Raw genomic sequence first — 13,251 nt, 5'->3', positions numbered from 1 at the left:
GAGGTGCGTGCCTCAGTTCTCTGTTCTCCCACAGATCTTGTGCCATAGGAGTTGGTAAGCTCCAATGTGCGAGCACTTTTCAAGCCCTCCTTATGTTCGACGATAAAAGTCACATCGCCAAGTCCAGATTCAAGGGGACTTGAATCGTTCTTCCTTCCTTGCATTCCTCCTTCTTTTCTTTCTTTCCTAAAGGGCACATGTGCTTGCGATGCAGAGACAGAGGAAGAAGAGAGAGCATTGCCTATGGGGAATAATCATGCATCAATCCCTTCTCTTCTCTCTCTCTCCCTCCTTTGGGGATCTTGGGGATGCAGGCATACACAGCTGGCATGTTTCTCAAATCACGGAGTCTGGGACTCAGTGAACTGCAAGGTTGGCCATGTAGGATCGCTGTCTTAACCACCAGGCCACAGAGCTGGTCTGGAAACAGAATTTTTTTTTTTTTTGGAGAGTTTTTTTCGCTATAGGGCGTGTGCGCTCGCCAGACAGACAGAGAGAGACATAGAGACAGAAAGCGAGAAATCACCCCCCAGGGGGGATGGTCACGCCACAATCCCTTCTCCATTCTCCTCTCGGGATCTTGGGCACGCACACACACGCGCCCGGCGTGAGTTCTAAGCCACCGGGTCCGGGACGTGAACCACGGGTGACTATGTGGGAGTCCAGCGACATAGCCATTACGCTAACTGCTGGTTCCCTGGAAACAGAATTTTTTGATGGGAAGAATGGCAAAGAGGCCAACATATGGGATGAGAGATAATTGCAGTCATTTTGCAATCTGTCACAGAGACCATTTCAGAATCCTGTGTGTGAATGATTAAAGGTCATATTGTAGGATCTTTGATCATTGAAATTCATGCTAGGGTGAATTATTCTTCATAGCCTTAGTCAGACTATGAGGCAGATATCCTCTCTGTCCTGGCCTGATGATAACTATGGAGTTGGCACTGCCCAGCAGCCATGAGCAGAGCTCAGATAGTAAGGGGTGTCTATAAGGGGTATTTACAGGTAGGTAAGTTTTGTGAGAAGGAGATGTGATTAAAAACATGGCAAAGGCAGGTGTGGTGGTATGAGTCTGTAATCTTGGCTACTCAGGAGGTTGAGGAAGAAAGATCCTAAGTTCAGGGCCAGCCTAGGCTATGTAGCAAGACCCTGTCTCTTAAAGAGAGAGAGAGAGAAGGGCCAGCAGGTGGTGTGGTGATTAAAGGCACTGGATTCCCACATGGCTGACCATGGTTTGAGTCCCATACCTGGTGGCTTGCTTTCTTGCTTTCCCCTTTCTAGTCAAATTAAAATGAAAAAATAATAATAACAACAAATGGAATTAAATAAATAAATATTAAAAAAAAAAGAGAGAGAGAGAGAGAGAGAGAGAGAAAGGGCCAGCCTATGATGTGGTGGTTAAGGTGGCTGGATCCCACATGGTAGGCTGTGTGGTTTGAATCCTGGACCTGGAAACATGTGTGTGCATGCCAAGTTCTGAAAGGAGGGAGAAATGGAGAAGCGACAACGTGACCATTGTATATGAGGGTGAAAAAGATGAGAGCTCAAGATCCCAAGAGGAGAATGGAGGAGAAGGGATTGCTGCATGGCCATCCCCCCTGGGGGGTGATTTCTCACTTTCTGTCTCCTTGTCTCTCTCTGTCTTCTGGCAAGCATATGTACCCTATAGCAAAAATCTCTCTTAAGAAAAATAAAATAAAATAAAAAAGAAAGAAAAGAAGAGAGAAAGGACACCAGCAGACGGTGTAGCAGTTTACATCGCTGGACTCCCATATGGCTGACCACTGTTCGAGTCCTGGACCTGTCGTTTAGACTCATGCTGGGCATGTGTGCGCTTGTGCCCAAAATCCCAAGAGGAGAATGGAGAAGGCATTGCGGTGTGGCCACCCCCAGGTGGTGATTTCTCGCTTTCTGTCTCTGTCTCTCCAGCAAGCAGTCATGCTCTCTAGCAAAAATCTCTCTCTAAATAAAAAGAGAGAGAGAAAGAGAGAAAACATAGCAGAGTTATCAGCCCCATCTAAGCTATGATGGGCATAGTTTGGATCCAGAATACCTGAGAATGTGTGTACTAGGGCTATCCAAGCAAAATGGGTATTCTTTATATTAATTGGGACTGATAATGGAATCTTTCTTTCTTTCTTTCTTTCTTTCTTTCTTTCTTTCTTTCTTCCTTTCTTCCTTTCTTCCTTTCTTCCTTTCTTTCTTCCTTTCTTTCTTTCTTTCTTTAAAATAAAATAAAATAAAATAATAAATAAATAAAGTTAAATGAAATAATTATTTTTAAAAATATTTTAAAATGGAACCAGCAGTTGGTGTAATGGCTATGTTGCTGGACTCCCATGTAGTGAACTGTGGTTCGAGTCCTGGACCTGGTGGCTTAAACTCACGCTGGGTGCATGTGCATGTGTGCCCAAGATCCTGAGAGGAGAATAGAGGAGAAGGGATTATGGCGTGGCCACTCCCCCTGGGAGGGTGAGTTCTCTCTTTCTGTCTCTCTGTCTCTCTCTGTCTTTCTGGCGAGCACACACACTCTATAGCAAAAACCTCTCCAAAAAAATTTTTTTTAAAAGAATTATTTATTTAATTTTTATTTTATCATCATCATTTTTAAACTTGCTACAGGGTATGTGCATTCACTAGAGAGAGAGAGAGAGAGAGAGAGGGCAAGCCACCAGGTCTGGGACTCAAACCACAGTAGGCCAAGTGGGAGTCCAGCACCGACCTGCTGGCCCCTGGTAATGGACTCTTGTTTGAGCCATGTAACATAATGATTATAAGTATAGCTGTGGGCAAGTTATGTAGCTTAATCTTTAATAAAATGGAAATAGTAGTTGTTAAGAACATCAAATGAAATTCATATATAGCATGGAGTGAGTATTGAATAAATAACATACTATGAAGTGGGCTGGGCCAAATGTGAGGACCTTTCTTGTCTCTTCAATACAAAGCACAGAAGAGAAGGGAAACTGGAAGCAGAAATATTATCTGCGTTTCTTTAGAATGCCAAAGCAACATGGTGTCATGCCTTGCATTTCTAACTGCCTATGGAATGCTTTATTTTGTAGAGGTCCTGCTTGAAGCTCTGTTCCTCACTGTGGATCCTTACATGAGGTATTATTTTGGTCCTAGAAACGCTTGTATTGGGCTTTGGCTGCTATTTTGAAGTAGTTCTCTTTTTAAAATACCTGACTCAAAACCCTGTCATTTTTTTCTGTTTCTCCCAGTAGTATCACTAAGGGGTTTCACAGATGCTCATTTTTTGCAGGCTAAGTGTGCAAAGCTTGGTGGAGGGTTACCCTGGTCCCTTTATTTTACAGCTATCTCCGATGTAGTTTTCCCTTCATTGTCCACCAGAACTGCTTCCAGAAAAAAAAAAAAAAAAGTGACCAAAAATGAAGTTAAACCCCAATTTGTTCATTACACCACTGGCAAATAATTTGGGTAGAGGAAGTTACTAAGGCTAAAATCAGCTTTTCTTGCCTTCCATTGACTTGCTTCCTTTTAATTTAGGCCATCTGTAGCTGACTCAAATTTAGACACTTGGTAAACAACTCAAAGATGAGAAGAAATAAAAGGTCTTCATGGGCCACTAATGTCTCAATAATTTTTTTGCCTAGGTAAATAATATAGCTTTCTTTCCTTCCTTTTTTTTTTTTTTGGAGAGGTTTTTTGCTATAGGGCATGTGTGCTCACCAGAAAAACAGAGAGACAGAAAGTGAGAAATCACCCCCCGGGGGGATGGCCATGCCACAATCTCTTCTCCATTCTCCTTTCGGGATCTTGGGCACACACGTACATGCGCCCGGTGTGAATTTAAGCCACCGAGTCTGGGACTTGAACCTGCTTGACTACATAGGAGTCCAGCGACATAGACATTACACCAACTGCTGGTCCCAAGCTTTATTTTAAATATTTTTTTCATAGCTGATTGATAAAAGATTCAGATCTCAAGGGAACAATAAAGTTTTAAAATGTTAAACTGTTGGATTGTTGGAAAAGTCAAGACATTTTTCTATACAAAAATGTGTCTTGACTTTTCCAACGGCCCAATAGCATCCCTTTCTGTGTAGCTAGAGTTTGGGTAACGTGTGCGCAGTGGTGCCTGGTTATATTTTTAAGTCATTGGCAGAAACTTGTCTCCAATTAAATACGGTGGAAAGATTCTCCTGTTCATAGAAAAGTACTCTTGGAATGCTTCTCTGGGGTTCCAGGGCAGAATTACTTATAACAGCGTTCCTCCTACATTGCACCTATTTGTACTGCCCTTGTGTATCTGGGTTTCCTCTCTGCACATACTTACCTACCGGTTTTTCATTCAGCTTGAAATTCAAGATATGGGGGTCGACAGGTGGCATGATGGTTAAGGTGCTGGACTTTCACATGGCTAACTATGGTTCTAGTCCTAGACCTGGCAGCTTGCTTTCTCAATTTCCCTCTCTCTCTGTTCAATTAAAGTAATAATGATGATTACGATGAATAAAATTAAAGTAATTAATAAAATAAATTTAAACAAAAAGAAATTCAAGACCATGTTCCCCAGATGTTCTTTTGTATTCAGAATGGGATGTTTACATTTTTTTCAGAGTGGCAGGCAAAAGACTGAAGGAGGGTGATATGATGATGGGACAACAAGTGGCCAGGTAATTATCCCATTTGTCCAGTGCTGGAAAATATGTTGCCTTTTTTTTTTTCCTTTTCAGAATTATTTATTTATTATATTGTTTTTAAAATTTGCTATAGGGCAGACGAGCTTGACGGAGGGTGGGGGGAAGTGAGAAAGCAAGCCACCAGGTCTGTGACTCTAACTGCGGTCAGCCATGTGGGAGTCTAGCACCTTAACCTCTATGCCACCTGCTGGCCCAATACATTGCCTTCTTTACCTTCTGTTGGGCTCTGTCTCTGGCCATGATTGCCCATGATTTCCACAGCCTGTGTGATGTCGGAAGCAACTCGGGAAATCCTGCTTTCTTCCTTTCCTTCGTGACTAATCAGGAGGAAGACAAGGATGGGAAATTGTCATCATTTCAGCCTTACTTTGCCGTCCTCATTTTTGATGATTAAAAATAGAAAGTATTCATCTACTTCATGATTAATCTAAAAATTCAAATAAAAATAGTTTTATCTTGGAAACTGAAAGGTCCCTTATCACCTGAATTTTTTTTTTTTAGAAGTTTCTGCTATAGGGTGCACGTGCTCGCTGGAGAGAGAAACAGAGGCAGTGAGAGGGAAAGTGAGAAATCACCACAATGCCTTCTCCATTCTCCTCCTGGGATCTTGGGCATGCATGCACATGTACCCAGTGTGATTTTAAAGCCACCAGGTCCAGGGCTCAAACCACTGTGGGCCATCTGGGAGTCCAGTGCCTTAACTACCATACCACCTGCTGGGCCTGGAAAAAATATAAGTATAGTGTTGAGAGAAAACTTAAATTATAAAATATATATAATTACATCAAGTATGTAAATATGTATAGTTTACATTTTAAATATATCTTTAAAATTGCCCTACAATACACAAAAATATTAGCAGTTACCTTTATATTCTAAGATTAGAACTGATATTTTTATTTTATGTTTAAAAATTTTCTAGAATCACTGTGTTGTGTAATTTTATGATCTGGGGAGATGACAATAAAGAATAAGAGTGGGAGAAGATGAAAGGAAGGGAATCCGTGAATAAGACAAAAGGGTCAACTTAGAGGGGGAGACAAAAAAGACAGGGGAGTTCAGTAACCTGGAAAACAGTGGAGGAAGCATTGGGGTGACATAGTGTTGAATAGAGAGGAAAGGTAACAACAGGTAATGAAGAAAGCATAGCCACCGGATTTTGCAATCAGGAGGTTGTTGACTTTGGTGGAGAATTAGGGGTGGAAGGCAGGTTGCAGCAGGTTAGCAAGTGACTAGGAAGTGAAGTTCAGCTCTAAAGGTGGAAGGAGGGAGGAGGATAGAGGGTGGGATTATAAAATGGCAGACTTGAGCCATATGGCTGACTGCGATTCAAATCCCAGGCAGGCCCGGTGGCTTGAAAATCACAATAAATAAATAAATAAATAAATACAATTTTTTAAAAAGAAAACAATTATTTATTTTATTTATTCATTCTTTTTATTATTATTATTATTATTATTTTTAAATTTGACCAGAGAGAGACAAGAGGGTAAGAGTGAAAGAGAGAGGAAGTGAGAAAGCTAACCATCAGATTCAGGACTTGATCCCTGGTCAGCCATGTGGGAGTGTTCAGCGCCTTACCCACCATGCTACCTGCTGGTCCCCAATAAAAAAATTTTAAAGGACACTTTTTTTTTTTTTTTGGAGGAGTTCTGAATCTGTACGATATAAACTCCTAATGATATTAAAGATAGAAGCTTTAGGTTTTAAAACAGCATCTCTTCAGATGGTACCACACACAAAAAATTTAACAAGTTAGACTAAATGGAGGGTATATTATATTCTTCTTTCAATAATTTACTAAGGAAACTAAGATTTGATATAGTTTAAGTGAAGATAGTATTTATATTTTCTATTTTTAAGTGAAGTCTTTTTTTAAAGAATTACCTTATTTAACTTTATTTATTTTAATTTGACCAGAGAGAGAGGGGCGGGGGGAGTGAGAAAGCAAGCCACCAGGTCTGGGATTCGAATTGTAGTCGGCCATGTGGGAGTCCAGAGCCCCCAACCACTACGCCACCTGCAGGCCCCAAAAAGGACACTTCTTAGAAATTAGGATAGCAACTGACAGGAAAATATTAAAGATTCAGGAGAGAAGAGAGCTAAGGGATGGAGGGTGGCCTGAAGAAAAGATGAGACTGGTATCAGAGCATCTTGAATCAGAGGATGGATGGCTTTTGCTGCAAAAGAATAGTGGGTAAGGAAGGATAGGATGGAGGCTGGACAAGCTGAAAGGTTTCTTTTCTGATGGCCCCTGTGCCAATGGCTATGAATTAAGATAGATAGGATAGAATATCAGTAATGGAATATCGATCTTAGTGCCCTTTTGTGAACCTGAAAACCACACAGCATCCCAACTCTCTGGAAAGGAAAGGGGTGTCTCATGTCTCAATGTGCTTTATCTCTTAGAGTTGTGGAAAGTAAAAACTCAGCCTGGCCAACAGGGACTGTTGTCCTGGCTTCTTCAGGTTGGACAACACATTCCATTTCTGATGGGAAAGACCTGGAAAAGCTACCTACAGAATGGCCGGATACATTACCACTGTCTTTGGCTCTGGGGACAGTCGGCATGACGGGGTGAGTTTCAAGAGTATCTTTCATGTGTTACACTCTGGTTTTCCAAAATGTTTTGTCCAGAACTCGGTCAATGAGGAGACTTGAGAAATTATAGGTTTAAGGGTTGATTAGAGAAGATACAGGACTAAGAATGAAAGGTGAACCCAAGTATCTGTCAGCTGATGACTGAATAAAGAAAATGTAGTTTATAAAAAGAAGGAAATCCTGTCATTTACAACAACATGGATGAACCTGGAGAACATTATGTTAAATACGCCAGGGACAGAAAGACAAATATCACATGATTTCACTTGCATGTAGAACCTAAAATAGTTCCCTTCATAGAACCTAAAGTAGAATGGTGGTTACCAGGGGCTGAGGGTGTGGGGATTGATTTTTTTGGGTTTTTTTTGAGAGGTAGAGGGTTTTTTTTTTTTTTTTTTTTTTAGGGCTCATGCACTCACCAGAAAGAGAGAGACATCGAGACAGAAAGTGAGAAATTACCCCCTAGGGTGGGGATAGCCACATCACAATCTCTTTTCCTTCATTCTCCTCTTGGGATGTTGGGCACACATGCACCCGCACCCGGTGTGAGTTTAAGCCACTAGGTCTGGGACTTGAACCATGGTTGACTACATGGGAATCCAGTGACGTAGCCATTATGCCATCTGCTGGTGCCACGGTGTAGGGATTGAGAAGTTGGTCAAAAGATACAAAATTTCAGTTAAGAGGAATATGTTTAAGGGCTCTATTATACAATAGGGTGACAATATACTGTATACTCGAAAATTATTAAGAAAGTAGTTTGTTTTGTTTTTGTTTTTGTAGGATTTTTGCCATAGGGCAAGTGCACTCACTGGAGAGAGACAAGAGGCAAAGTGAGACATCACTCTCTGGGGGGTGATGGTCACGCTGCAATCCTTTCTCCTTCATCGCCTCCTGGGATTTGGGGCATGCACACACATGTGCCCAGTATAAGTCACCAGGTCAAGGACTCAAACTATGGTTGGCCATGTGGTAGTCCAGTACCTTAATCACCATGCCATCTATTGGCCCCTGAAGATTGTTAAGAGAGTAGATTTTGGAAGCAGCACAAGGCGTAATGGTTACATTGCTGAACTTCCATGTGGCCGAACGAGATTCAAATCCCAGACACAGTGGCTTGAAACTCACACTGGGCACATGTGTGTATGACCCCAAAATCCTAAGAGGAGGATGAAGAAGAGACTGCAGTGTGGCCATCCTTCCTGGGAGATAATTTCTTGCTTACTGCCTTTCTGTTTTCCTCTGTCTCTTTGGCTAGCACATGTGCCCTAGAGCAGAAATCTCTCTCTAAAAAGAAAAAGAGTAGATTTTTTTTTTGGGGGGGGAGGTTTTTGCTATAGGGTGCGTGTGTCCGCCAGATAGACAGAGAGAGAGACAGAGAGACAGAAAGCGAGAAATCACCCCCCAGGGGGGATGGCCGCACCGCAATCCCTTCTCCTCCATTCTCCTCTTGGGATCTGGGGCACGCACGCACATGCACCCAGCGTGAGTTTTAAGCCACCGGATCCAGGACACGAACTGTGGTCGACTACATGGGAGTCCAGCGACATAGCCATTATGCTAACTGCTGGTCCCAAAAAGAGTAGATTTTTAAAGTGTTTTCACACATGAAAAAAATGGTAACTATGTTGGTTAGCTAGATAATTAGCTTGATTTAGCCATCCTAGGTTGTCATAATCATAATCATAAATAAAATTAAGTAGTTATTTAAAAAATTAAACAGTCTTATTAAAATCTGATTTCTGGGGCCAGCAGGTGGATGGTGGTTAAGGTGCTAGACTCTCACATGGCCAACTGTGGTCCAAATTCCAGACCTGGCAGCTTGCTTTCTCACTCCCCCACCCTGCTTCTCTCTGTCTCTCTGGTGAGTCCATGTATCTTATAGCAAATGATAATAACAAATTAAATTAATTATTCTTTTTTTTAAAATTCTGATTTCCACACTCCCATATTTCATAATCAGTGGGTCTAGGGTAGGGCTGGAGAATCTAAATTTTTACAAATATTCCAGGTGATTTGAGGCAGGTGGTACTGCATCCATCTTTTGAAAAACACTAGGTTAAAGGAATAATAAATAAATATTCGGATGCCCAGAAAAACGCCTCTTCTATCTGTCACAGCCTTACCTTCAATGCCTAAATAGACAGAGATTTATTAAGCTAAAGCCATTCCAACACATAGCTTCTGTTTTATACAGAAATAACTTCATGTGAATTTGACTAAAATTTTGCAAGTGACTTAAAAATCACCATAATGGATATGAATTTTGTTGGCGCAAACTCAGGGTGCCAAATATAATTTAAAATGTTTCTACTACTGAACTTCATTTCAGTCTGAAGCTCTCATTTTGGCTGGTGTAGTAAATGGAAACCTCAGTGAAATTTAGTCATTTCTTACATTATTTTAGAGGTGTGTCTGTGTGTGTTTCCCAAAGGGTGTGTGCACTTTCCAGAGAGACAGAGACAGAGAGGGAAAGGGTGAAAGTGCCCTGCAGTGAAGCATGGTCATGCCATATCCCAGTTGCTCCATTTCTCCATCTCACCAGGATTCGAGGGCATGTACACACATGCACCTAGGTGTTTTTCAGGCAGCTGGGCTGGGATTCAAACTACACAGTTGGCCATGTGGGACTTAACTTCCTTAACCACCAGGCCATGGAGCTAGCCCTCATTCGAGGTTTAAAATTCAGTATTTCTGGGACCAGCAGATGACATAATGGTTATGTTACTGGATTCCCACATAGTTGACGGTGGTTTGAGTCCCAGACCTGGTGGCTTAAAACTCTCGATGGGCACATGTGTGTACATGCCCAAAATAACAAGAGGAGAATGGAGGAGGAAGGACTGCAGCATGGCCATCCCCACTGGGGGGTGGGGGTGATTTCTTGCTTTCTGTCTTTCCGGAGAATGTGTGTGCCCTATGCCAAGAATCTCTCTTAAAACCAACCAAACAAAAGAAACCCTCAGGATTTCCGCTTTCTTCTCTGGGTTGACGTAAAGCTCTAAGGGCTAATACAAGCTCAGTGTCAGCAGGGGGCAACACTTATTGATCTTCATCTGTATTGGTCTCATGCCGGTCTCCTGCTCAAAATATAAGTTTCCCCACCGAGTCTCAAGCACATCTCCTTCCAAGCTGGGAGTCCCCTGGAAGGTGAGCTGTGGTGTCTTCACTCCGTCCCCATCTAACCCATCGGTACAGTCTGTGTGACATTTTTGTAGGCTCAGTAGTTCTTCCTCTGTAAGCTAACTTTGACATCCTACTGGGGGTGGTAGGGGAAATTTCAGAAGTTCTTCCACACTGTTTTGGAGCCAACAAAAACTCAAGATGGTCTCTCTGAACTTCTCATAACTAGACATGTCATTATCTTGTATCTTCCCTGTGGCTATGACACCACAATAACATGGAAACTTTCTCCATAAACTGACCATCTCTTTAGGACTTGGGTGGGACTTAACATGGGAATGAGACACAAGCTCTCTATTCTGGGATCCCCAAAGTGTAAGGAGGATGTATTTTCTTTCACCTGAGTCTTGGCCTTGGCCTGAACAAGATGTAGTCCCTTTCCAGTCCTCTCTCCATGCCCTCTGCAGTTTACATCATCTTTATTCCTATCTGGCGGTAGAGAAGGAGGTGGGCCAATGATCACTAGTAATATTCATTTCCGCTAACTCTTTGCTTTTTACCTGGACCCATGGTGCTACTGGGCTGATGAAAAGGTCTTCCAAGTGTCTATAAATGAGTCATATTCACATCTCCTTCATTTTCTTCCCTTAGTCTAACTGCCTACTTTGGCCTACTTGACATCTGTGGTGTGAAGGGTGGAGAAACGGTGCTTGTCAATGCAGCAGCAGGAGCAGTGGGCTCTGTTGTGGGGCAGATAGCCAAGCTCAAGGTAAGCATGTTCCTCCAGCAACAAACATTATGTAGGACCCATGGAGTGTGTGGCAAATGCAAAAGGGATCCTGACCCCAGGGGGATTGCAATCCAGTGGATCTGGTTTAGAAGTTGGAGACTCAGAAAGGAGGAAATGGGAAAGACAGTGTAACAAAGCTAAGCTGTGCATTGTTATCTGATAACATTGCAGATATCCATTGTGAATTGCCTCCATCCAAAGTAGTGAGTTTGTAAGCACTGTTTTCATTTTTTTTTAATTTGATTTTTAGCTTTGTTACAGGATGCTTGTGCTCACCAGAGACAGAGGAGAGAGGAAAAGCAGAAATCGCCCCCAAGGGGGAAATGGCCACCCCACAATCCTTTCTCCTTCATTCTCCTTTCAGTATTTTGGGCACACACACACACACACACACACACACACATGCACACACACACACACATGCAGCTGGCATGTTTTTTAAGCTGCTAGGTCCAGGACTCCAGTCGCACAGTCAGCCACATGTTTTAGGGTTGGATAATGGAGTGGAATCATTTACTGTGGTGAATGAAACAAGTAAAAATGAGGGAAAAGATACATTTCACTTTGAATTAATTTATTAAGAGGTACCTACTGGCTACCCAAATGTAAATGTCTTATGAATGCTTGGAAATACTGACTTGCAACTCAGGAGAGGGAATGAGCTAGAATTAATAGATGAAGTGTTGCATAACACAAGCAGTGAGGTGATAGGAATAAATATGATCATCCTATGAGAGTGTATAGAGTTAGATACAGAAGGGACCAATAATGGAGATCTTGCAAGACAGATTTTTCTTGAATTGTGAAGGGAGAGGAAAAGAATATATGACCATCACTGTTTGTACAGAGATACATGTATGAACCCAAAGGTCTTCGTGCAATGGAAAATACACAGTGGCTCACATTCTGGGCTTCATAACACATTTAGAATATAAGAGAGCTGGGCCAGTCCCTTGGTGCAGTGTAATGAACTGCTCAGGAGAAGCTGGATCCCACATGGCCGACAGCATTGCTGGAGTCCCAGACCTGGATGGAGGCTTGAGGAACATGCTCAGTGTGTGTGTGTGCATGCCCAAAATCCCAAAAGAAGGAGAGATGAAGGAGAAGGAATTGTGCTATGACCTTTCCCCATAAAGATTTTTTTTCTCTTCTCCCTCTCTGTTTCTTTGGTGAGTGTAGGTACATTCTAGCAAAACAAAAACAAAAACAAAGTAAGGGGGCTCTTCATGATATCAGAGTCACAGAGCTAAAGAACCACTGCACCTAAAGGAAATGAAGCCCCAAAATACAGAACCAAGGAAGTCAAATACATAGTTAAATCAAGCAGATGAATTGCAAGCCCAGAAAATGTAGAAGGGATCTGTTGGGTGGGCAGAGGCAAGCTGAGTTGGATCGTAGACTGATTCTGGATCTAATTTCTCCTCTGGGCTCTGTTGGCCCTTGATGGTATTCCTTATATCTGTGGCTCAGCATCTAAGCAGGTATTCTTGGAGAACCTAACTCTACAAAACCAGGAACGTGGAGTTGGTTCGTGCTTATGGCTTATTAATGGTTTCAATTTTCCCCCTTTTAGGGCTGCAAAGTTGTTGGAGCAGCAGGATCTGATGAAAAGGTTGCCTATCTTGAAAAGCTTGGATTTGATGTTGCCTTTAACTACAAAACAGTAGAGTCTTTAGAGAAAACTTTGAAAAAAGCCTCTCCTGATGGTTATGATTGTTATTTTGATAATGTAAGTACAAACTGGACTTAAGATCTGATTTTTTTAACTTGTTTTTTTCTTTTTCTTTCTTTCTTTCTTTTTTTTTTGCTATACGGTGCGTGCACTCGCCAGACAGAGAGAGACAGAGAGACAGAAAGCGAGAAATCACCCCCCAGGGGGGATGGCCACGCCACAATCCCTTCTCCTCCATTCTCCTCTCAGGATCTTGGGCACACACGCACATGCACCTGGCGTGAGTTTTATGCTACCGGGTCCGGGACGCAAATCGCGGTCGACTGTGGGAGTCCAGCGACATAGCCATTACACTAACTGCTGGTCCCTTAACTTTTTTTTTTTTTTAATTATTT

The 13,251-nt window shown here is 42.2% G+C and overlaps 1 protein-coding gene across 2 annotated transcripts in view; it reads left to right on the top strand.

The window, feature by feature from the left end:
- PTGR1 (prostaglandin reductase 1) overlaps window positions 1-13,251 on the top strand; it is a 32,634-nt gene that overhangs the window by 2,447 nt on the left and 16,936 nt on the right. The window contains exons 3-7 of one of the 2 annotated variants that reach the window (XM_006142734.3): window positions 3,069-3,114; window positions 4,587-4,643; window positions 7,080-7,247; window positions 11,046-11,163; window positions 12,758-12,913. In XM_006142734.3, coding sequence (XP_006142796.1) covers window positions 3,069-3,114; window positions 4,587-4,643; window positions 7,080-7,247; window positions 11,046-11,163; window positions 12,758-12,913 — 545 coding nt within the window. The remainder of the gene's footprint in view (window positions 1-3,068; window positions 3,115-4,586; window positions 4,644-7,079; window positions 7,248-11,045; window positions 11,164-12,757; window positions 12,914-13,251) is intronic. The other variant, XM_006142735.3, reaches the window with a different exon arrangement.

This window comes from Tupaia chinensis, unplaced genomic scaffold (assembly GCF_000334495.1).
Source record: "Tupaia chinensis unplaced genomic scaffold, TupChi_1.0 Scaffold000081_1, whole genome shotgun sequence".
NCBI lineage: Eukaryota > Metazoa > Chordata > Mammalia > Scandentia > Tupaiidae > Tupaia > Tupaia belangeri.
This window is presented reverse-complemented; position numbering and strand designations above follow the sequence as displayed.